This window comes from Lissotriton vulgaris, chromosome 9, assembly GCF_964263255.1.
Source record: "Lissotriton vulgaris chromosome 9, aLisVul1.2, whole genome shotgun sequence".
NCBI classification, from domain to species: Eukaryota; Metazoa; Chordata; class Amphibia; order Caudata; family Salamandridae; genus Lissotriton; species Lissotriton vulgaris.
The window spans coordinates 1,217,909,823-1,217,935,563 of record NC_141697.1 but is presented as its reverse complement, the minus strand read 5'-3'; the positions used below and the strand labels follow the sequence as shown (position 1 = coordinate 1,217,935,563).

The window sequence follows — 25,741 nt, the reverse complement described above, 5'->3', positions numbered from 1 at the left end:
CAGGACAAACTGTCAAAGAGAAGCTCAGCATGATCTTAGTGTGTGGAGCAGCCAGAGAAGGCAAAGGGTATCAGACAGCAAAACCAGACAACTTGTATTGTGAGTGGGTCCTTCAGTCCCACCACATGGTTGGTACCTGGGAAATGTTCCAAAGTCTTCAACAAATCAAGCGTGGCCATTAGCCACCAAGGGACATGAACTAGCGCTGCTGATGCCAGAAGATCAAGAGGGCACCTTCGCCACTATGAGCCTGATCAGCTTGGAAGGTTGGAAGGGCACCTCGCTGCTATAGCCCTGATCAGTCCGGGAAGTCATGTCAGCTGGAGCTGGACGTCAAGTTATTGTGTCTCTTGGTGGACTTTTGATTTTTGAACCCTTGCTCCAACATATTACCTCCCTGAGAAGCCTGTGGAATACTCTCCCTTGCTATCTGAGAGTTAAATGTGGAAAGGGTAGTACATGGCCCAGATTGTACAGCCATAATAGGATGGGTCCAAGGGCAACAGTGGCAAACAATCACCACTGTTGGGGTCCATAGCAACAGTCTGCACTGTGGGCCCCTTGAAAGAGATTTGACACCAATTCCTTTGTTCTGACTGGTCTCTAAAATGAAAAATTGCACTCTCCCTGAAGCAGATTTAAAAATGGCCAAATGATACAAGGCGGAGTTGCAGCGGAGATCATGAGCTGTGTCACATGATTTTCAGGAGCATGCAGTATCTGAGAGGGAGTGAGGCTGACTGTACTTACAGTCTGAACGAATTGGCTCAGCGAAAATCCAGAGCACTGGTTAGAGTGGGCTCAGTGGTGTGGACAATGGACATAGCTTCTTCGCCGTTTTACAGTTTGGGGCCTGTGTAGTTCACAGACAGGACTTGGCTGGCCTTTGGTAACGTGGTGCATCTAGGGGAGAGATGTGATAAAGAGTAGAACTACTTAGTAAAAATCCAAGAACAAGGAGAAAAGGGCAGGAATGTTAGCACTCAGAGTCGAGTGGCTAAAGGGACTAAGAAGGTAAATATGCAAAAAGTGAAGAATCACAGTAGATAAGATTCTGAAATGAAATATGGCATGATGCCAGTCTAGTTTCTAGACAGCAATGCAAATTTAATAGGAATGTAAAATCCCCCCATTAAAAAAGAAATACGAACAGCAGCTGGGCACAATGGCAAAGCACAAAGCCATGCAAATGGCTTTGAAAAATGACATGCTACAGCGGACGAGAGCCAAATTAACGTATGGTACAAACCTACTGGTGACACCATAACACCCAGATGGAATAGGAGGAGGGGGATAACATGTTGATGTGTTCCACGAAGGTAGACCCAAGACTGGTAATAGTAAATAATGACTGCTCTACAGAAAGCTCATTACCTGAACTGGGATCACTCAGTGCAAAAAGCAGAGAACAGACTAGACCAAGTCGAGAAAAGCCTGGCCGAACAAATGCATGAACATGATCAACTCTCCTATTCAAAGTATTGCGCCTAGAACAACATCTCGCAGCTTTAGATAAAATCGATAATGAAAATTGCTTTTTGAGCAATGAATGTGTGAATACACAGACTCAGCAAGGACATACCAACAAAATTGGGAAGCTGTCAAAGCCAAGAAGATTTTCAAAGGAATGACCACTGTATACAAAACAATCTATTCTGGTGCTCCTACTTTTTTATCCAAATACTTACATTACATCGACCGCTCAGAATCCCAGCTGAGCCAATTTGTTGAAAACTTCAATTTCAGTTGATGGCCAGTCCTCAACGCTAAATTTGCTGTATTTTGTATCCGTGAGGTAACCCAAGATCAAAGGAATATAATCAAATCACTGTTCTGGTGACAAGCACCAGGGCATGTCACTCATTCTATTTATTTTCAGACATCAGGTTCACTATATCCTTCCATGATGGAGTCAACATTAAAACCAACTCTAAAACAAGATAAGGATTCACGTCTATGGAGTTCACATGCGCCAATACCATTGACCTAGGATGTAAAGGTTTTTAATAAAAACGTGCCGCCAAGATTAGATGAAATGTGGATCAGGTTGGGTCCCCTTAATCAGGGTGAGTGATACCCTAAAATAGGCATAAATGTTGTTGGATGTACAGAGATGAAACGCTGAGAAGCCACTTGATAGCGTACAGCGGAGCTACCTGTATAAAGTATCAGCTAACTAACTTTGGCCCCTTGACAGAAAAAAAAAACAAATTAAAGGCAAATTTAAAAGACTTCAAGCTAATATTAAAAGAATTGATAAACTGACACAGACAATCCAAATGACCATGGAGACAAGAGAAAGGTGCCAGATATCAACCATGACCTTTGCACTCTCATTGAGGCAATAGTACACACCATTAACGGAAAGGTTAATATAAAGTGACTTGTAATAATTTGGTCACAATGGGACTGGCAATTAATGAACAAGCCTGTTCACTGCTGTTCAGTGTGAAGGTCTTCTTATGTTGCAGGGACCAATCCGCCACCTGGGAATAAACCTGCTGAAAAAAATTCAAGGATGTGTGTAACTTGAACTTACCCGGCTTGCTGGAAATACTATTTAAAGGTTGGCGATATCCAGGTTTAGAGGAAGTATTGGGATTAAAATGAACTTCGAATCCACTTTCCTATATGTGGCCGAATTGCTCCCGTTATAGATCCCCAAAGAAAGTACCAAAGAGCGTCAGATGAAAGTTCAAACAATTTCTCTGGAATGGTATGAAACCAAGAACAAACAGAATGATGCTTTACCATTCGACAAGAGATTGAGTATTAGAATTCTCTACATTGAACACTATATATACCCTGAGCAAATTTTCCCAGCCTAGAGTGGTCCTCACCTCATATATCCAAACTTTCGAATTTGACTAAAGCGAACGTACTCCAACATCCCTTTTTCACAGTTCCTCTGGCTCCGCTCAAAGACATAGGAATAAATAAGAGTCCCTAGGCTCCTAATCATTGGAACACAGTACTGCGAGGGGTAGTTCAAGTTTTCTTCAGCTTTGCACTGATGCCAATAGTGTATAACCCAGACTTTGGACCAGGGTAGATGGGTGTGACTTTCAGGTTGTGGCACCAAGAGAGACATTGGTGCTGGGAGACTTATGAAACAGAAGCGGTTTGAGAGAGTTGTGCATACAGTTAGTACATCTGACCCAGCGAAGCTACTATAGGCTATCCCAAATGAGATACAACAAACCTACATGCAGTAAAGGGGGAACCAGGAAACCGACTATTAGAAGAACTCTTCAAAAAGGAGTAACCAGAAAGAAGGATCTCAATGCTATAGATGGCCATACATATATCGTTCACAACAGACAATGAGATGGCAAAACAGGATTTGGCTCACGGTCTCTGAAGAAAACCGGGTCCTGAAGGGGTTAATGGACTACAGTGACTTGGGCAGTGTCCTACCTGGCAACAGGACTCTCCAACATTAAAAACTAGCAACACCGTTTACTGGGACTGTAACTTCATTGAGGTCGGGTACCTGTTGTCTGGGTAGTGGGTTTTTTGACCTAGGATTTTTTTGGGGACACTTTTTTGGGTACTGAAAGTTCAGCAGCAGAGGATTCGGAGCTCAGAATTATTAGAGCAGGCTTCCAGTGGACTACTACAAGGGTATGGTCCAGAGCCTCGACATCTGTATCCTTTGTTTGAACAAAAACCTTTACAAGAGAAGGGATCAAGCAAGAAACAAATCCCCTGAAAATCCACAAGTCGACCAGAGTGATGCTCCACAACTTACCAAAGGCCAAAGGAGTGGAAAAGGTTGTGGCTAGTATGTAATAGCTATAAAAGCATTAGCATGACATAGAAACTCGCAAATGGTGATGCACCAAGATCAGGCCTTTCCAGATATAGCCGGACCTATAACGCCTAATGCAACTGCAAAAGAACTAGCTTTCATCTTTTAGAGAAAGGCTGGTTTCATCCAAATAGGAGTACATCTTTATGTGAAAAGTCCTAGACAATTTCAACAGTTAGCAATGAGTGAAATGTTAGGTTGGCTACAAAGGACTTGTCTGGATCTGATGATTGCTCTTTCTTTCAACCACTTTGCGAGTTTCCTCAAATTTATGCACGAACTTCAACATTACAGCGGCTGTGGTACTCATGTTCAGGAGCCTGTAAGCTTGCTTTAGCAAGATGGGTCTTTGTTACATATAATGGTCTTGTATCTTTCTGTCAAGAGGAGCCAATTTAACATGACTCTACAAAGCAAATGGAATTTAAAAGCATTCAAAAACCAAAAAGTTCTCAAGCCACATGAATTGAAATCCATGGTTCAAGGAATGCTCATATTTACTGATTTGTAAACAAAGAATTTACCTGTGACAAAAGAGGGAAACACTAACTTTCATTTCACAATCAAAGTAATACAGACACCTCTCTCGACAGCATTCAATGGACCGGCTTTCAATCAGACATACAACCTGAACACTAACTTGGGTCCTTTTAGGCTTCCCTACCAAGTACTTCTTTCCTGCCTACCAAACTCAATTTAGGAGCACTAAACTTTAAGAACTTTTTCCAAGTCTATTTTACTTGCATCACAAGCAAACATTCCACGAGGTTAATGAAATTAGCTTCATACTGAACAGGGAGGTAATCGGGCATAACATACTTTGTCCATCAGGCTACTTACGTGTTTCGAAGAGCAAGGCTGCACTCTTGCTTCAGTTAATAGTTGATTAGAGTTTGACTTGTGCCTAGGAAACATATGTCAATCAGTATTTTAAAGTGTTTTAAATTTGGTGCCTTAGGGGAAAAAAAACATACATTTCATTGTTCTAGGAACTTGAACTACAGTAACCGGAGTAAAGAAGGTAAACACTGGATAGTACAATGCATGCAACATTTTTCGACCTCTCTCGCAAGGCCGCGGCCACTTTTACCGGATTTAGAAACTTTGTCTAAAGGCACCACATTTGCAAGGAGGCAGACAGTTATATAGAAGAAAGAGTGATTTACAGAGAAATAGACTGAGGCAAGGCACTCGCACCTATCACTTATAGTAAATATAATTTCCTTCATGTGGTGCTCCGTCCGGGATGAACAGTCCCCTATCCTTCCTTGTAAGGGTAACACCCTTAATCGAATTAAACAATTGTGACCAGCACCCACTTAACTAGCTGAGTAGGCCACTGAGAATCCCTTTTTAAATCTCGTGAAAAATTGAACAAAACAGTTTTCTAAAGAAACAAGGACTCTTGTGCATGAATTGCTGTGCAACCTACACTGTAAAAAGCCAAGAACCACTTGAATACCGATAATTAAGTTTGTGTGCTGGTCACGTTTGTTTAATAGGTATATAGCAGAAACATATGAAAATATCAACGCTGTATCTTGAGAGGAGGCATGATTCATGCCGCAGAGCCGAACTCTGCAAATGTAGTTGAAAAAGTTTATTTATATGAAATTGTAATATAGTTTTACTAGGCTACCCTTAAACCACAAATATAGATCTTAAATTGCTATGCTTTTAACTCATTGTAGTGGATGCAGAAACAACTGTGCGTGATGCAATCAGTCAGTCAATATAACTTTATTCGATCTCAAATAAGATTATAAAAGTACAATGTATCATAAAATGTTCATTCATGCATTACAGTTCCAATACAGTTCCAAGAAGAACACAGATTCAAATGTAAAAAACCATACAAACACAATCACTAGAAACACTCTTACATTATATTAAATTCATCCAAATCCAATAAAATAAGCAAACACCAAGGCCTTTTTGATAAGAGCATTGGTTAAAAATGGCGAGGCAATCATTCTGTGATAGTGCACACACCTTCCTGGGTTGCTACTAACTTTCAGCAGGACTTTGTATCTCCACATAAGTCTGTGCACAACAGCACCTAGATCGTGGACACAGTGATTACAACACAGTCCCGTTTTACTTTCCCAGGCATGCCAATCCCCCAAGAATGAGGTGGAGGGAAAAGAAACTCACCTTTCTAAAATATCTGAAATCTGCCATTGGAAGTGAACTAATACAAGCTTTGTTACCGAGTGAGATACCTGAAATGAAGAAAGGAAGCAGGTTTCAGGGACATATGCAACCTTGTGTTCAATAATATACATTTAATTAGTTGGAAATATGCAGTTATTCTTAGTTTCATGCAAGATCCATGCCTACAAAGTAAAACACTGATCAAGGAAAGGCACCTCACATGGGGGAAATAGAATTTCTGAAGTGACAAGCAGGTAAAACCCAGCAATGGCTTGATGTGAGATCAGAGACGTTGGGTGTTCCGTCAGTACCCCTGATTTCACACATTCCATTGAGCCTCCCCTCACAAACATACTTATGACATGGAGGTGAAAAAGAATGTGGCCCAACAACACGTTATTTAGAGCAACTGCACATAAATGCACGTTAACATTTACGACTTCAGTGCAAAAATGAAATTGCATTCAAGAGTAGTACAACAGTAGAGCTCTATACGGTTTCGATTGAAAATTACAGTTGCTTTACAGATGGAAGCAGCTCAACTAATTTTCACAAGAACTTTTCAATATCACTTTAATTTACTGTGCAAATGTAACAACCCTCTACACCCAGAGTATATATATTTAAAACAAATGTCTGGCATAAAACATATATGCAGATGGGCAGAGTGCAATTGCCAGTATTGATGGTGTGGATATAGATAAATATATATTTTTATCATGTATATTACCTTCTGGCGATCGCCGGTAGGTAGCTTTAGTAATGACCCTTAGAAAAAGCGTTTTTTGTTTTGCTAATAACTTTGGCGCTGTTTGACGAACCATCACAATATTTTCAAAACTAAAATAAAACAAATAAAAAAATAGCCACAAAAGAGTTCTTTACATTTAATAAAAACTCAGCTGCCCTCCCTATTGTCTGGGACTCGTATAAAGCCTTTTTAAGGGGATTATTAATTTCCCTTTCAGTTATACATAATAAAAAAAATAAAAGAAGATATTGAAAAAATAGAAACAAAAATTGCACAAAAATCCTTAATTGCAGAACAAACTCCAACTGATCCAGTTATCTTACTACATTTATCTCTAGCCAAAAATTAGTTAACAAACTACTTAGAGGCTTTAAACAAAAAAAAAGGGAGGTAAGTAGACTTGCCCGTCACGAATACGGAGAGGGGTGTGGAAAATTTCTGGCGTGGAAAACAAAATCTGACCTTGTCAGAAATACCATGAAGGGGTTGAAATGCTCTAACACAGGGAAGTGTCTTGAAGAAGATACAGATATTGAAGAAGATTTTTTTTACTTCTTTTCAGATTTAAATTCTGAATCTTCAATTCCATCGCAAGAGATGATGGAAACCTTTTTTCAAGATATCAAACTTCCCACCTTATCAGATACAGACAGTGAAAATCTGAGTAACCAGATTACAATATAAGAAGTGACACAAGTAATTAAAACATTAAAAAAAGGGGAAAGCTGCAGGCCCGGATGTTAATTCTAATGAAGTATATATCGCTCTGAAAGACAAATTGGCACCTTTTCTATTCCAACTTTTTAACTCAGTGTTTCAGGGGACGCAGGAAGTACCAACATCTTGGAATGAGGCAACAATCACTATAATTCTGAAACCAAACAAAAATCCACAAATCTGCGAATCTTATAGGCCTATCTCGCTTTTAAATAATGCTCACAAAATCTACACCCAAATCCTTATTAAAAGACTAGATAAAGTTGCATGCTCATTAATACATCCTGATCAAAAAGGGTTTTACGAAAGGAAGGCAATTGAAAGAGCCAACACATGACCTTATAGGAGCGATTTATCTGGCAAATGTATATCAGACTCCACTGGCAGTATTAACATTCGATGCTGCCAAAGCTTTTGATATGGTCAGTTGGCCCTTTTTAATAGAAGTTATTCATCGCTTCAACTTGGGAGGAAATTTTGTAGCAGCAGTAAAAGCCCTTTATAAAAATCCCTCTGCTAGGATACTTGTTAATGGGAACTTAACAAATACATTTAAAATCTTCCGAGGGACTAGACAGGGCTGCCCCCTTACGCCTATTCTATTCAATTTTTACATCGAGCCCTTGGTATGTAAACTAAGATTGTGCCAAACTATTCCACCTTTTATTTGTATGGGTTGGGACTTATCACATTACATAATTAGACATACATAATTAGACATTTCTATCAGGGTACAGTCTTTTAACTTTTCTCCCACAACAGACTTCAACAGACTTAGATGGTAACGATTTCACAATACTGCTTCTGAAACGTACCAGAGATCATTTGGTCTTAATCAGTGTATAAAAGGTGCAATACTTATCTAGGAGGTAATCATTCCATTGAACTACAGCATATTACATCCAAGTTGCGTAGCATTGATCCTAGAAAAACTTAAGTCTTAACATTTTTTTTGTCCCTCCCAACTCCCCCCACCAAGTCTCGTATGTCTCCTGGTCCTTCAGTCTAAAGGGCAACATTTCCTGACATGGAAAACAATCTCACGTGGGATATTGTGCTCGCACATTACTGACTAACCTGTGCACTCCCTGGGTCCCGATCTCATGATCTTGACAGGGGACCTAGAACAAGCACTTCCAGAAATCTGGGCTCAGTTAGAAAATTTCGGGAAGGTATCTGGCTACTCCATAAATCAGCAGAAAACAGAGCTGAAGTTATGGAATTCCCCTTATAAGAGCACGCTTCTAAAAACACAAATAAGATATCTCTGGGTCCAAATTACAAAGAATATTGATAAGTTAGTTCAATTAAACATCGAGAAAACTCTGACCAGTGTGGACAGCAATTGCAGGCATGGGATAAACTTCCTCTATCCATCATAGGCAGATCTAACTTATTAAAAATATTGATTCTACCGAGGTTCACTTTTTTATTTGACACCATTCCCCCGGAATTCCCTAAAGTTTGGTTTAAGAAAGCACAAGGGCTCTTTTCCTTATTTATTTGGGGTAGTAAAATTCCCAGAATTTCTCGGAGGAAAAAAAAACAATGACTGTATAGCTACCCCGGATTTATACCTTTATTATTGCGCCTTCCATCTCAAAAACTTCGCCAACTTCTCAACAGCTCCAAGACATATCTACCTCTTTTTGTAGCCTTAACAAAGGCGTATAATCTACAAGCAGACTCATTTCTTCAGAAATTTGGCCACCCCAAATTTTACAAAAAGGTCAGGCTGAAGACTCTTAATGCCGCCCTCAGAGTCTGGGTTCAAGTGAGGATACTACTAGGTATACTGTATTATAACCAAGAAACACCAATTTGGGACTCCCCGGGTACCCCGGCATGCCTGCAAGATTCTTTGGCCCTACCTCTGCGTAGAGCTGGGATAGTAAAATGGGGAGAGCTAATAGTAGAAAAAGACTTGATTCCATGGCAGTGTTTCTCTGCTTTAACGAACAACCCGGTTTCAAGATTTTAGTATGTGAAAATCCTCTGCTGGTCAAAATCAATTAGAAATGAATTTGAAGGAAATGGGGACTTGATAAAATCAATTGCTGCAAGATCAAGACGAAAAGAAGTAGCAGCATGGTACTGGTAAATGATTGAGACTGGAGACAATAAAATCGATCCCTTACACAGAGAGCTGGAAAAAGGACATGCCGGATGAAGACCTCGAAGACCTCGGGCAAGTATCCATGTCTAATTTTTGGTCATGTGTGAAAGCTGCTCCTCTGAAAATAAATCATCTTTTTACTGTCCATAAGGCCTACTGGACACCTCTGAAGCTTTCCAAAATGGGAAACGGAGTGGCAAGGAAATGCCCGAAGTGTGACGACATCAACGTAAAAGAGGTACACATGTTTTGGCAATGTCCTTCGATCAAGCTCTTCTGGGATTACGTGAGTAACACTATTTCTGATACTTTTGGTAAAACTGTGGGGCTAACTACATCCACAGTAATTTTTGGGGTAGTTGCAAATGAGGTAGAAAATAGTTTTTTTTTCAAGAGACCAGAAGGCATTACTTTTTGTCTTAATTCTTATGGCATGAAGGGAAATTTGTATTAGATGGGTTTCACCCATCCCACCCACGAAATCAGAATGGATAAGTTCAGTCCAACGCATTTCAACTCTTGATCGAGTAAGCAAAAGGGGTACAAAAACAAGATTCTGGGATCTATGGGATAGCTGGTCCACACTTTTTGCTTCCGCCTATTTTTTTTTTAGTTTCTTCTCTTCACTGTGGGATTATAATAGCATAATGTCCTCTCCTCTGCGGTCCAATGATTAAAAATTTGCTCGCTTGGCTGAAAGGATAGAAAATTAGCTAAGGCTAGAGGGGAAGGGCCTACAGATAAGGAGGAGCCTTGGTTTTTCTACCAAAAAATTCTGCTGCAGAAAAATACCCGGGGTTTAGAGCTGCCCTTCCTTCATTGAGAAGTGACTGGGTATTTTTTTCTCATTTTCCACTTTATAGTGGATTGCAGTCTTTTGGTTAAGCTGGCTTCACTTTCCTAACCTATGATCATTCTTTGTAAAATGAGGACTAAAAAAATATATATATATATATATATATATATTTTCAAAACTAGTTTGCCATTCACTTCAGCTGCTTTCTGGAATGTTTCGGGTGATTCGTCAAGCAGGGGCCGAGAAAAAGGGGGTCCCAAAATGCTCTTTCCCCCCAAGCAATTTCCCATAGGAATTGAAGACACTACTACAGCTTGAACCGCTTAACGGAATGAAACCAAATTTGGCAGAAATCTAGATGTTGGCCCAGAAAGCCCTATTTGTGTAATTTTTTGTAAATCCGTTAAGTACTTTTGGAGCTATTAAAGAAAAATTATTTATGTATATCTAGGGACGTGGATGCTCCATGGATCTGACAGATCTCATCATGAGATTTGATTGCCAACACTTCCTGTTGAAGTGATGGTAGCCAGTCATATTGAGAGACTGTTCTCAGCCCGAATCTCAAACAATCATCCCAAAATTGCCTTGACGCTGTCGAGCATCAGCAGGTACTGGCTTCTAGTTTGTGTTGGGAGCAGTGTTTCTAGGAGGAAATCTGCCTTCTGCTTTTCCTCGTCTAGTTTTACCCGAAGGCTGCTGCTGCGTTCCTGATGACTGTGTTGTAAACCCCAATGTCATCAGGCGGCGAGGGCTTCGAAGGGTATGTGTCCACGTTATCCTCCAGACTCTCGGTGTCTAGGTCTTGCCACTATGTCCTGTGTCTCAGAGGATGCAGAGCCCAGGATTGTCCTCTGGTCATAATCCTCCTCCTCCTCCTCGTCGTAAAAGGAGGCTTCTTCTTTTGGATCTTCCAGCACCTCCGGGCTTCCCGACTGTCCTTCGACGTCGTAGTCCTCTTCTTCGGTTATCTCGACAACCTGTGGTCTTGGTTTCGTCGGGATTAAGAAGTCCTTCATCCTGGCGTCGAATTCTTTTTTGCGCTGCAGGATGTTATCCATTTCGGCCTCGAGCCGTCTTTTTTTCCCCATTTTGGCGGCACGTTCGGCGTCAAATGGATCGGCCGCTCTCTTCGGCGGATTGGTCGGCGTTGAGGCGACTTACGGCGCAGAGCTGGGTTTCGGCGCCGAGCTGGCTTTCGGGTCCTTCTCTTTTGGCGTTGAACGTTCCTTCTCGGGACGTTTTTCTATGACTTTTGCTGTTCTCCAGGTTTCAGCGCCTGGAAGTCCCTCTCTGAGGATCCGCTGGGCCGGTTTGTAGCCGTGGACGCCGAGGATTTTGGCGTTTGAGGACTTGCCCTCGTTTTTTCGAGAGTCGGGGTCAGACTGTCGAGTGCCTTTCGGGGCCGTCGAGTCTCCTACCTTTTTAGGAGTCTTCTTATCGGTCTCTATGACCGTGTAGTCGTCGTCTTCTCCGGCGACGTTGTCCTCTTGTCTGTTGAGAGCCCCAGGTCTCGAAGGGATGGTGGCTAGCCCTTGCCCTGCATGTTGGCGTTGGCCATCCTCTGTCTCGCTCTTACTCGAAGAGTCTTCGGTGTGAAGGCGGAGCAGGCGTTGCAGTCCTTGCTCTCGTGGTCGACCGGTAGGCAGAGGTTGCAAACCGGGTGCTGGTCCTTCTGCACATACTTGTGGTGGCAGTTACGGCAGAATTTGAATGGTGTGTTGTCCATCTCCTGCGTTCAGGGGGCTCCCTGAGCGCGCATTCTCCGATGGACGTCGAAGTTCTGGAAGTTCTCCTGTTCTTACGTCGTCCTCTTCGATGGTGTAGTCTCTCGTCGTCCTTTCCAATATTTTTTCGTCCAAAAAAGGCTGTTGGTGTCTTCTTTCTCCAAAAATGTCTGGAGCCCTCTCAGGAACGATCCAGACCCAACCGCGGAAAAAAGAATCTGAAGATGGCGCCCAAGGGTGGGAGCTTCTGCAGGAAGCGTGCAGACGTCACGGCAAGGACACCAAAAGGTGGGACGTCGACGCCCACCTGGGCTACGAAAAAAAAAAAAAAAAGACTACGATTCCGGACCCAACAACTAGACCGCGGAATAATGCACAGCATATTGAATCCAGAAAGATTCACGCTGCAAAACGACCATATTGAGTTTCTAACTAATTTTGTACAACCTGTGTCCAGCTAATGGGTGTAAATGTTTCCAAAACTCATGTGCTCCTACTGCATCACTGGTGTATAGCCTCTTCCGTGTGTTGGACGGCCCCAAGGCTGTCTGACGTCATGCTGGGCATGTGCGGAGGACGGCCGGGCCGTCTGAACCGCACATGTGTCAAATTCCTTAGCACCACGGAGGGATTCCGGCCGTAGGGAAGCGGTTAAAGGCATTGCACACATTATAAATCTTTGTATTGAAGAGTAACTCTGGGTGCAAGTGTAGGGACAGCAAATGTTCCATAGAAGTTTTTAGGTACTGCAGAAAAAAGTTTCCAACAGGGCAAAAATGTAACATACTATATACTAAGTATTTATTGTAAGCAGCCTTGGGTTGTTAGAATTGTCTCAGTATGACAATTTCTACTTAACATACAGGACTGTGTGCACCAGGTACTAAATAATGTATGAGTGCTTGTTTTGCTTCAAAAGATGAGCTACCTGTAAAGTTTTCGCCATAGTATGAAGGCTGCAGGTAGTATGCTCTTTAGCACCTTTAGACATTGGCTGTTTTAAGTGAATAGGTGCTCTTTGGACAAATTCTGCATAGAGTGTACACAGTCATAGTGGATACTTTAATACCCTGTGGTGTATTTCTCATGAGAGCTTCACTGTCTGCAAATCGTGCGGTACAGAGTATACCCCTTTTATATAGTAAACAATGCTGGCTACAGTTACCATTAACCATTATACAGTTTCATATAATTCTCATAGTTCCAAACTCCCCCCCCCCCCCCCCCCCCCCCCCAAAAAAATCCAGTTTTAACATTTTCTCAGAGTTCCAATCTCATATTTCATCATAAAAATTATCAGGTCAACTTATGCTAGTAATTCAATTATCGATCTGAACCTATTCTCAGAAGTACGAGAATGTTTTTACATCAAGCCAAGAGAAAACTAGTAATAGAAAAGAAAGGATTCGGAAAATGGCGTAATGTCCTCCTTTTATGAACATAATAGCTCAACGAGTAGATCAAGGCGTGTTTTCATGAAGCTACAACCCCCCCCCCACCCCTCCTCCCTCCCATAGTTAGAGAAATATTTAGAGCTTGATAGGTCACCCAGACAATACGCAGACCAAATATTAATGACTGAATCACTATTAATCCAATGGTTTTAGTAGCAAACTTCTACTTCGTTGTGGACCTGTATAGGACTGGCTACAAAACAGAAAAGTAGTTATCCATACTTTAAGTGGCTCCAATAACCGGCCATAGGGGAGTTTCATAAATAATTGTGTCATCTTATCTGTACACTAAAGTGCCAGGTGCCGAGACGTTAAAAAAAGAGGAATAAAATATATGGTCTATCAGGGTGTCCTATTGCCCCAAATTGAATATATGCCTTGGATGGTACACATTACCCAATTGTACTCGTGGGCTCCTAAAGTGACTATGTTAAAAGTCTAAGGACTAAATAGACTATAAAATAACTCAATATTTGTACGCACATCTTAGCTCAAGCCTCAGGATGAATGCTGATAACCAAATATTTGCAAGTTATGGGCTGCCACAGACACGAAAGACTTGCGTTTGGTGTTATCATATTTTTCAATGTTTACATAAATTATATGCATATGTTAAATAAAATGTAAATATAAACTGTGTTATTCGAGGACAATCTAAAAGTGACGTGCTGAAGTGCAATTGTCCAAAGGCTTTAAAGTGATCCCATGCTTATTTGCAAAAGCTCAAACCGCAGGATATATGAGTGATAATTATATTTCATGACATACTCGGGTCTATAACAAGCACTGGCGTTGCCAATAGGTCTCGCAGTAGGAAAGTTGGAGCTATTACAATTGCAAATAACAATGCCTTTTATTTTTGTTTTCATTTTAAAAACATAAAGGGCTTTGTCATTTACAAAACCAATAGCTCCAACTTTCCTACTGCGAGACCTATTGGCAATGCCAGTGCTTGTTTTATTTATGTGTTGGTTTTGAAAATAGCAAAATTAATAGCTTTGTCAGTTACAATGTCAATAGTTTTAACTTTCGCAAATGTGACACCTATAGCATTTGTAATGCAATGTGTGTTGTATTTACGTGACTTAGATGTATTGATATTACAAATAACAATGGCTTTTAATTTTGTAAATAATTAATACTGGGTGGGTCGGGGGCAACTCAGACAACGAGAAGGAGACAGCACGGATAATTGGAGGGTGGGGCATGCGAAGGAAGAGGCAACACGGACAACGGGAGGGAATGGGGTGGGAAGCAACAAGCAACAAGGACAGCAGGGAGGGGGTATGTGGGGGAGAAGCCAGTGCTCGTGTAAGGGTACTACGTGGGTGGACGGCGTCCCCCCACTTATTTTACCAGGAGCTCAATTACTGGAGCAAATTGAGCCACACATTCACTCTTTGGCCTCTCTGGGTCGAGATCAGAGCTCATTCAGAATGCTGCTCATGCGCTGGCTTCTCTGATGCAATCGCATCTAAGGGGTGAGCGAGGGGAGGCAATGAGTCTGATGGTGCACGCCACCTTTTGTAACGTCACTTGCTGTTGTGACGTCAGAGTCCCCCCACTTCTTTTTTTAGAACTTGCGCCCTGGGAGAAGCAAAACGAACACGAGAGGAGTGAGGAATGGGGGTGAAGAAGCAACAACAATGAATGTATGAATAATAATACAGAATGGAGCAATCAGTACTTGGTCTGTTCTCCAAAAGAAAGAAGAGGAAGTGAATCCTGCACGTGCTGTCTAATTGGAAGGCAATACCAAAGGGGATGATGGCAGGCAGCAAATCAGAGAGACTATGACGCCCACAAAGTGTAAGCATTGGGTGCGCTCCAAGCCCCTAGTAGAAAACACTATCTCTCGTGAGTGAGAGCACATGCACAGTTGTAGGCGAGATCAAAAAAGGAAAACAAATCCTATAACATGGTTGGTCACATCATTGACTAGGTGCACGCACCAAGCATGCGCAAGCGTCCAAAATGACATGTGTTTTGAACAAAATGTTTGTTTGCCTACCCTTGTTGGAAACAGAAAGCTAAAAACGAAAAAGCGATACGAGGGAATACGGAGGGTGTGGGTGAAGGAAGAAAATGGAGACAGAGGAAGGTGGGGGTGCAAATGGACCAGCAAGCTCAACTTGAAGCTGGAAGGAGACGCACATGGGTGAAAACGCAAAGCATGGTATAATCACACAAGGGCATCAAGGAGGATGGCAGTGGAGGTAAACAGAGGCAGCAAAATAGCAACATGAGCGAGCACGGTGCAAAGGGAGAAGTACACGACGGAGATGCTGAAAAATACACACAGTCTCGTGAGAAAGTAACAGAGCCGTTTCTAGGTGTTTTGCCGCCCTAGGCGAGAATTAAAACATGCCGCCCCCTCCCTTTTTCTACCATCACTCTCTCCCCCGTCATCCAGGCTAGAAGAATAAATGCATTAGATATAAAATAACTTGTATTCAACATTTAACAATAAAACACATCAAACATTAAATAACTAAATAAGCACTGTTCATGATATTTGAAGGGGTGTCATTTCTGTCATTTATATATTTTTCTTGTTTTCATTGCTAGACTTTGCTCGTGAAAAAGTGTCCCTCATATTCATTGAAATGTCACTCATAATTACAATGAATTCAAGAAAATGTCACACATAGCATCCAATCTGAAACCTTGGCAGCTATTCCTCAGATGTAGGGAGATTCTATCACCTCACCTCAGTCACAGGCCGGAGGGAGGCCTGGACAACATGGGTCCGCCACCGCCCACCGCCATCTATGATCTTTAGCCACATCTCCCCCTGGCTGCCTCCCTTGGACAACAGAATTTAAATATTGGGAAACCCCAAGTTTGAAATTTGTAGTCCGTTGATATGCGTGCAGTGCAGCATGTTTCATAGCTCAACAGTTCAGGCAACATTTCTAAAATCATAGCTGTATGGCCCGTGTTCTGGGAAAAAACAAAAAAAAACAAAAGCGCGCACCGTGAAATCAGGTTAGGTATTTAATTGTTCTGTCACCCTTCTCCCAAATGTTGACTAATGTAACTTTGTGAAACTTTTACAAAGTACATTTGGCATTCACGTTCCCTAATCTCACAAACAGAACCCTCTATACACAGAAGGTTATATCTAATAAGGATCATTTTGACCAGTGACAGTCTCGTACTTAAAAATCAACACTCGCAACAGGTGCTCCAAAACATTTCTTCAAGAGAACCATAGCCAGCCTGCCTGGCCTGCTGCACCTGGCAACAAACAGACCCGCACCGCCCGCGCCACCATCCAAACCTCACTCAACACCCGTCACCTCACCGCTCACAGTGCTGCTACCCAGCTCTCACTCAGTGTTTTTCGCCAGTCCGGCTGTGACCCCTGAGGACGAGCTCAGAGTCTCGCAGATAATAATTCACTCACAGGCCGCCGCCTCATTTTCATTTAACATATTGCAGGCCTGAGTGAACAACATTATTACATTTAGATTGCATCCGATTCATCCGAAAAATATATTTATATTTATTTTCGCAGCCAGCGGCCTTCGCTGATTGTGCTGAATCACCGGTGCACTGCTCAAGTCACGTACGTTCCCACGACCACCACGGCTGTGCTGTTTGCAGGCTTGTGGTGCTGGAGTCGGAGACAGTAAAAGAAGAGGGCCGGGAGTCGGGACCGGACGGGACAACAAGACTGTGTGGCACTGGTGGCAGCTGCAGTATTAGTAATTATTTAATTCAGGTTAATTCACGGCCAACACAGCAGCGCGCCAGCCGTCCCCCGCACGCGCCGAGAGAGATCGATGGTGAGACTGGTGGTGCGCTGTCGCAGGGCTTCCGTGCTCAGACAGAACTGTCCATAGAGGCTTGGAACCTCAGTGAATTAGGGTGTGCCAAAACTCACCTTAGTACCCAAAAATCCCCTACCAGACTAGCAATCAGTGTCTCATTGGTCATCATAAACTCCGAATGCTTAGACAAACCAGAACATGGACTTAGTACACCTCAGGTTAAGTGGAAAACATGAACACTCTTTCGTTATACAATCATTTCAATCCAGAACAGGGAGTAAAAGAGGACACATGCATATTTGAAATGTTTATTCACTAATGCAGTGTTCTCAAACGCAGTATCTTAGCTAATACAAGCAAACATATTATAAGAAACAAAGTAATATGCATAGTCACTAGTCCATAGAACACAAACGGTGAAAGCATAGTATTATGCTAAAATGAATAGGGTTGAACAAAACCTAATTCTCACCCTCCCTAGCTAGTATATTATATTATATCTAAGAAGGTCTCTTGTGGGTTTTAGCAGAGCGGCCCCATACCTCAAGATCCTAGTGGTAAGGGATCACATCATCAGCAACCTTGTCTTCTGCATGCGAAGCACCATCAAGTGTGTTTGTATGCTCTTGTACAAAGCAATATAAAACGTGCCTAAAGCCAGAACTTGGCTGCAGCTGCATGTATGTTATGTCTAGGAACGTGCGAAGATCAGTGCTCACAACAACCACTGTGTTGAGATATCCTTGAAGGTTTCAGCACTCACTGTACAGACACAGCTCGCCAAGCAAGGCAGATATCAGTGTAACAACATATTATTCTCGTATGAATCAAAAACATTCTACTAGGTTCAAAGCTAAAGCAACAACTATGTGTTGTGTGCAAAAAGCAGCAGATAGGTAAAATGGCGTTTAAACTCCTAAAAAGCTCATGCTTACTTAACACAGCATACATGCTATATATATCTATATATCAGCGCCGTGCGCGTCACGTGTCACCATCACTGGCTGTCCTCCATGGCTGAAGCACTGCTCACGGATTGGCCAAAAATGTTGCCCAGGACCGTCATTGGTAGCTCTATCCAGCGCTACAAGATTGACGGCCCTTGGGACCCACACTTAGCACTAGTGTGTCTGTCCCGCTCCACACACGCCACTAATCTAGGGTGCGCGCCGCCCCGCCACTAATCTAGGGTGTGCTGTGTGCGCTCGGCTCTAAAGTTTAAACTGCGCAACATGTCCACATGCAGCAGGTGCGCTTGCACAGTGCACTCTACTGCATGATTTTTTTTGCCGCAACACAATGTCGTCCTCACCATTTTGCCGCCCTAGGCGGCCGCCTAGTCCTGCCTAATGGCAGAAACGGCCCTGGAAAGTAAACAAATAGTAAAAAGCAGTGCCTAAAAAGAAACAGTTGAAAGACAAAGATACTACGCCCATGCTCAGGGGAATTGTACAAACACAAGAAAAGCCCACACATGCTAACAAATAAGAAGCAAGCAAATGAGTGACAACGAAGCCTACCAATTGTAAGTAATGGGTGGGCTGTAAGGCCACTGTAAGCTACAGTGCGTGCACGGTCTAGTAGCTGAGACCTAAAAATGCCAATGCCAAAGAGATCATGGGGGTAAATATGCAAAATGTGGCCAACATGTGCAAATGCGTAGTAACCAAATTTTGAGGGTATAGCTGTCCAGAGTGTCAGTGCTCTATTGGTCCCTTAATGGTCGTGCAGTAAATCCGGTGCATCTATGCTCCTTCACAGCAGAAAACGCAAGGATAATGGTCTGCTGAAGTCTAGAGTATGCCCCTATCTTCAGCCCGGTGATTCCAAAAGACATGAAGCTGGCACTTTGAAGATCCATCATCAATATTTTAAAATATTTATTGTTAACCCTTTACAAGGTACAAAAAAGTATTGTGCAATAGTGATCATGCTGACCTTGAGCTCTGCTATCACTCAGAGGACAAGATTGACACCGGTGAGATGTCTGCTTGATCTTCAGTCGATCAGTAGACAGAACACAGAAAATCAGATCTTGGAGCTGCATAGGCAGTCTGTACACTTTTAAATCAGAGATTTGCTTCTAGTAGGACGCAGGTGTATGCCACAACCTCACACTCCTTTTCAATGACTTCCACTATATCAGACCATGGCCTTTACCTGGCCATGACTTACCATTGCTGTACCTTGGCCAATTTACAATACTAATTCTAGTTCTAAACAATTTGGGAGTTAAAGTGCTTTAAGGTAATTGCAAGTACCGGTCATTCTCACAGTTGATTAAATGATCCATGTAATGGTACGGAGGAAATGGAGGTGTACCACTGGGACACATCACACGCACAGTTTAGGTTCAAATGCGCATCCAAAAATATTTTTTGTAAATGACCCACATTTTTAAAATAAAAATCACATCGCCACCAGTGGCAACCCCATTTGTGCAGAGTAAAGGTTTAGAGAACTGATCCCAGAGAGTTTAAAGATCGAATCCAGGTAGCAAGATGTCACCATCATCTAACAGACGTGGAGTAATTTCTGGCTTTGGCCAATATGTCATATAGGCAGATGTTGACCTGTATAAAAAATGAGATTACATTCAGTAGTACAATGAATGAGAGTTGTTCTCCAGAAAAATGACTTGAGAAGATAGAATGATAGATGCAGACTGGGGAGGTGCGTCTGTTCAACAGTCAAGACTGGCTCTGCATGGCAAGTTTATTAATGTTTAGCGCAACACAGTGCAACAAGAAAGTGGCAGCACTGCACAAGGGGAGCCATGTCAAGCCATTTTTATTCAAAATGCCCTGCTGCTGCTGTCACCCCCTGTGCCTGGTGCGCTAACAGGCTGCCAAGCATCACGCACAACCTTTGCTTTTGTGTGTGTGATGTCTAGTAAAGGATTTGTACTGGAAGCATAATCTTCCACTCCAAAGCGTAATCCATTTCACACATTGGATGTGTGCTCTATGAAGATGTGCACATAAATTCCGCGAAATTGTTTGAGAAATAAAAACATTTCTCCAGATTAGCGCCTGCTTCAAGGAGGCGTTACTTTGCATGACTCTTTGCTGGCGCAAGGTATTCGAAAACCTGTCATTTGATTTGAGTGCTGCGCTACCCCTCTGCGGAGTTAACAAAAGTAACTTAATTGTTTGAAAGAGCGCACAGCTCCGTCCTGCGCCGACTCGGTCTGTGCGCCCATCACACCATGGCGCCTGTTAAACCCACATCAGCGAGGGAACGAAAACAGCTGTGCGCCGAATGTTCCTCTGCATTCATCTGAGATAGAGGAGCGCTGCTGAGAAACGTGCCTGGAGAGGGGCTCCGTTTCACTGCAAGCGCAAGAGGAACAGAGCGTGTTTGCGGTAGAAATAGACCTCTGATGACCTCAGCGCTCCAGCTGCGCCCTCCGAAAGAGGACATCTGATTTTATTATTGGGATCAAAAACTGCATCTACGGCTACGAGCAGGCGGGGCTGAACCTTCCAGACCACCTTGAGATGCTAGAAACCTGTAAAAAGCAACAACAATAAATACATTCTGCAACCGGGTCTCTTGGGATACAGGTTTCAGACACCCCACTGGAATACGTCTTTAGTTTGGTGACGTCACATCAAAGTCTGGCTTTGTTAGGTTAAAAACAAGAAGGTTTCCTGCATGCTTGGCGCACAAGTGCGGTTTACATGGAGTACAATAAGTGATATGCACAGAGACTAGCACGTGGTGTCTGCCTGGCAGTGCTTAATTCGAGCCGGTGGTTTCTCGATATTCGTGATCAAGCCTGTTGTGATTTCCCTAGATACAGTGGGCACACACAACCTCAGTTCCACACCAAGACAACCAGTGTCAGTAAGTGGAAGATTAATGTCCTTCTGCCACATCTGCCTCCACTCTCATAGGATAACAAGTATGTGGATCAAAAGAAAAGTGTGATTTCTCTTTTTTGGGCTCATGGTGAAACTCTTGGTTTCACTGCTATAGACTCGTCCTATTCCATTCCTGCGGAATGGAGATAGGCCGAGACCTAAAAATCAATGTAGGCAAAGATTATAATACTTAGGTTTATCCAAAGTTTGTTTTAAAGCGCAAAGAATCCAATAGAAATTCAAGTACTTATAAGTCTATCCTTACAGGTTCAATTAACAATCCTTGACATATTGACATATGCTGCCCACTAAATCAGTAAGCTCCACGGTAGAACCGCACAAAGGGTTTCGAAAAAATAATTACTGACTGACAGGACCCATCACTGTCTGGGAAATATAGGCTCTAAGTAAGGAAGGAAAATCCTCACACATGGGAATAGATGAATTCTTCAAGGAACGTAAAGTGGGTACTGCAGTGCAAAGGGAATAAATAAGCCATAACAAATATTTCAAATGAAGGGATAGACCAACAAGCAACCATAGTACTATATATTAAACTAGATTCTGTTTCAATTGATTTCAATAATGTCACAACAGTGAACAGTAACGGAGCTTCTAACCATGAACAGGCAACAGAATAATCCTTTGGTAGGAAAACATTATGATGCACTATGCTGTTGTCATAAATACATATCACAATCAAACTATGTATAGGTGAGTCTGTTTGGATAAGTCTCTACACACTCTGCATACCTACATTTTGCAATATTTCACAATTCTCCTCCACACAGCTGTTTAACATTCTCCTGAAGTGTTGAGGGACAGTAATATTCATGTCATACTATAAATGTATAATTTGATGTAGAATCAAGCTCTGACCAGACCATTCAAGGGCATTTGCTTACTTTCCTTAGCCCCTCCAGAGGAGCGCCAGTTGCGGTTTCGGTCAAGCTGAAAGTTACTACTGCCACAACAGTTTAAGCTTTCTTGCAGAGGGGCAACAGGATTTCCTTGAGGTCTGTGCTGTCTTACTTCGCTCATAATCCTTTCCACCATAACAGGTGCCCCTCTTTCAGCTAAGGAGAAACATTCCTGTTAAGATGATACTGCCATCACACTGCTTCCCATAGTTATTATATGGGTGAATGGCTGGGCTTGCCGCAAATGTAATACTTTGAATTTAGCCTAAATAATTTCATTCATGCTACATAAATACAGAGCCTACAGAGTTTTTCTGCATAGCTCAAATGAGATTCAAGGTGGGCTTTCCACCGTGGCACCCTATCATAGTGTCTAGATTTGTGTAGTGCTGCTAGGGAGACTGCTCTTAAATGCACATTGACTAGACTTGGGCATACAACCCAACAGTTATTGAAAGCTGCCATGTGCCCCTTACTAGAGGTTCTGATCGGTCTCCTCCTTGGTTTGGCACCCAGTTTGCAGGCAAAGCCTAATACAGTCAGGGTTTTGGTGGTGGCCTACAACTTCCACTTCTATACCACAATGAAAGGAGTGTTGAAGAGATTATCTTTTTATACCCATTTATTTGTCTTTCAAATTTTTTATTCTGGGATTCAATTGAAAGCACCTTTGTCTTCAGGGCCGAGTAATTTCTACTTTGAAATGTTCTACTCAAGAGAAGCACCATACAAGAACTGCTGAATATATCTTGGAGTCACTTCTATTGCTAGACGATGATGCTTGAAGAGGCCAAGTAACGATGTGGTGAATAGTTGTTCTTTTTAGAGAAGCCAGAGCAATCATACAACCCTCTCGAATAATCAAGCCAAGGTCTCATTGCTTCCACTGATAGCTGGAGGATAGTCCTAGTTGGTGTTTCTAAGAGCTAAAATAAACAAGTGTTCATACCCAATTTAATGATATTTAATCGACTTCAGAAAGGTGAATGGCAAAGTTGGCATCAACATGATTCTAACTCGTGACCTTTAAATTGATAGCACTGAGGGACTGCTTAAAATACTTAGATATCTTATTGGCTACTACTGGGAACACAGCCTCTGCAAACAAAATTGCCTCTACAAACGAAATAGCCTCCGCTCTTACAGAATCTCTTTCAAATGTCTGTAGTAAAACACATTTCTCCTGCACGGAGGTAAGTGAGAGTATTTCTACATTTTGCCTCCAATGCCTGAGCTTCTGATGAAACCACTTTACAACAGCTCGAATCATCATGCAGACGATTTACTGTCATTAGCTGCCCTCACTGCATCCCCAAACTGTCGAAGGGGGCAAAACAAATTACTGAAATGTCTACTTTCAAAGTAAACTTCTAGAAATATGAAACTCATTTGATAGGTGGGATTTATTGAAAAATGACAATAACTACAAAACTATTTTTAAAGTTGTAAATGCATTGAATCTTGGAAACAGTTCTCTCAGTTCACCCAGACATTTTATGCAAATACTCCATTTTCGGGAATATGTTGTCTTTGGGGGCTGCAGGAATCCCCTCAACCGTCCTTTCCATCTATGTCCACATCTATACATCCAGCAAATTTATAAAGAAATTCATGGTGCCTCCTTATACATTGATGCATACCAATGCTGCTATGCCTCAATAAAGGACAACAAATGAAAAAGGAGAGGAACTGATTTATTTAAGAAAAATGTATTTACTGGGTAACGTTGGCCCATACTCTGATTTGTAAGGAAAAAAATATGTAGTCAAATGTAGATGAGTTACATATTATATATCTAACTATCACTCTCTATTTCGATCTCCAGCTACCTCCATCTCTCTGCCTATATCTTTCGCTCTATTTCTCTCTTCAGCTAGCCATATCCATCTGTAGCTCTCTATCAATCTTGGTCTCTCCATTATTCTCTCTCTCAATTTGTCTCTATCTATACATTGGCGTGGAAAATGTTGCTTACCCTGTAAGAATTTGTTCATTGTGTGTAGTGAAGTAGATTCTCATGCCCTACATACCATCTAGTGTTGGGCAAGGACGTTTGCACATTGTTAAGTTGTTTTTCTCAAAAGAAAAGTTAGATTTTGTTTTCTTAATACCTTTGGTGTTTTTAAACGAATCTGCACAAGACTTCACAAATAAAGTTAATTCCCTTGGCTCCTTCATGAAGGTTTTGTGCTAGACGGGAGCAGAGGTTCGCAAAACTTTGATCTCACATTCTATGTTCCAGCTGAATGGAACAACACCAAATTTGGCAGCCCCAGGCGGAGGGAGGGCGCCTGCGAATCTACAGCACTACATGCCTTGAACAGATGCTGACAGGCTAACATAATCCATTTGATGGCATGTGTGGCTGTAGATACATATACTCTCTTACAGAACTGATTTACAGTCTATGCAAAGAGCCCTCTTTTTGCAAGGTTGCCCCGACTTTTTGCTGAACTGCTGATGTGCTTTGACTGAGTGTGCCCTGGGCTCCTGCCAATCAGGTACCCAGGGCTGATGTTCTTTCCCTAAAACTGAATTGAAGACAAAACCCAATTGGCACTCTCTGCCCACAGGTCAGCCCCTGGTAAATGGTACCACAGGTACCCAGGGCACAGTGACCAGGGAAGGCCTCTAAGGGCTGCAGCACTTATTATGCCCCCCTTAGAGGCCCTGTACCTTTGCACTCACACACTCTTTGCAGGCTGCGTGTTTTGGTGCAGAACAAAGTGAAGAGTCAACATGGCACACATCCCTGTTTTCCATGTCTACAACCCACTGCCTTGGCATAGATCAGCCACTCCTCTAGCTGGGTGCCCTATACCAGTGGTGAGGGTACAGGTGCATGAGCCCTGTATCCCTACAGTGTCCAAGCCAAATCTTACACATTGTAAGTGCAGTAATTCCATTAAGAGTACATGGTGTTGGGAGTTTGTCATTACGAATTCTACAGTACCATAATGGCTTTACTGAAAACTGAGAAGTTTGGTATCAAACTTCTCAGCACATTAAACCCACACTGATGCCAGTGTGCGATTAAATGAAAAATGCACACAGAGGGCATCTTAGAGATGCCCCCTAAAAAATGACTTAACACTAGTGTCCAGGCTGCGTGGCTAGTTCCCAGCTGCCACCACCAGACAGGTTTCTGGACTCCTGGGTCGAGAGAATGCTGCTCTCGGGGGTCTGAAACAATGCAACCTCAGGAACCCCGAGGACCTGCCCTGCCTTTCAAAGAAAAGACTTGGTCTCCCATGAACACCGGACTTGTTCACTAACAGGCTCTGGCTGTTGCCAAATCCGTGAGTCTGCACCACTGTGCACCCGCGTTAGAGTAGCCCAACACCACGAGGAGGTCTCCTGTGCGATTCGGACCAAAGATCAGGTGATCTCTGACTTACCTCTAATCTCCCATTGAAGCCTGCAGCCTCTTTCTGAAGGAACCCCCAACCTCGACTGGAGCTGGTAAGAGAAACCAGACGCCTAAAGACATCCCTGCACCCGAAGCGCCACGGCCTTGTGTGGCTCAACCGACGGTATTCCAGCATCCCCAGGCATCCCAACTTCACTCTCCAATCGGTGGTCACCTCCACAAGATCTTCGTACCCCAGCCTGCAGTCTTTATTGAAACCAGAGAATCCCCACTGAAATCAACA

The 25,741-nt window shown here is 42.5% G+C and overlaps 1 protein-coding gene across 3 annotated transcripts in view; it reads right to left on the bottom strand.

The window, feature by feature from the left end:
- Positions 1-25,741, bottom strand: part of ARIH2 (ariadne RBR E3 ubiquitin protein ligase 2) — a 335,731-nt gene that overhangs the window by 135,248 nt on the left and 174,742 nt on the right. For all 3 annotated transcript variants that reach the window (XM_086939316.1, XM_086939318.1, XM_086939317.1), the window contains 2 exons: positions 5,966-6,033; positions 4,652-4,715 (listed from right to left, as the gene is read on the bottom strand). In XM_086939316.1, coding sequence (XP_086795442.1) covers positions 4,652-4,715; positions 5,966-6,033 — 132 coding nt within the window. The remainder of the gene's footprint in view (positions 1-4,651; positions 4,716-5,965; positions 6,034-25,741) is intronic.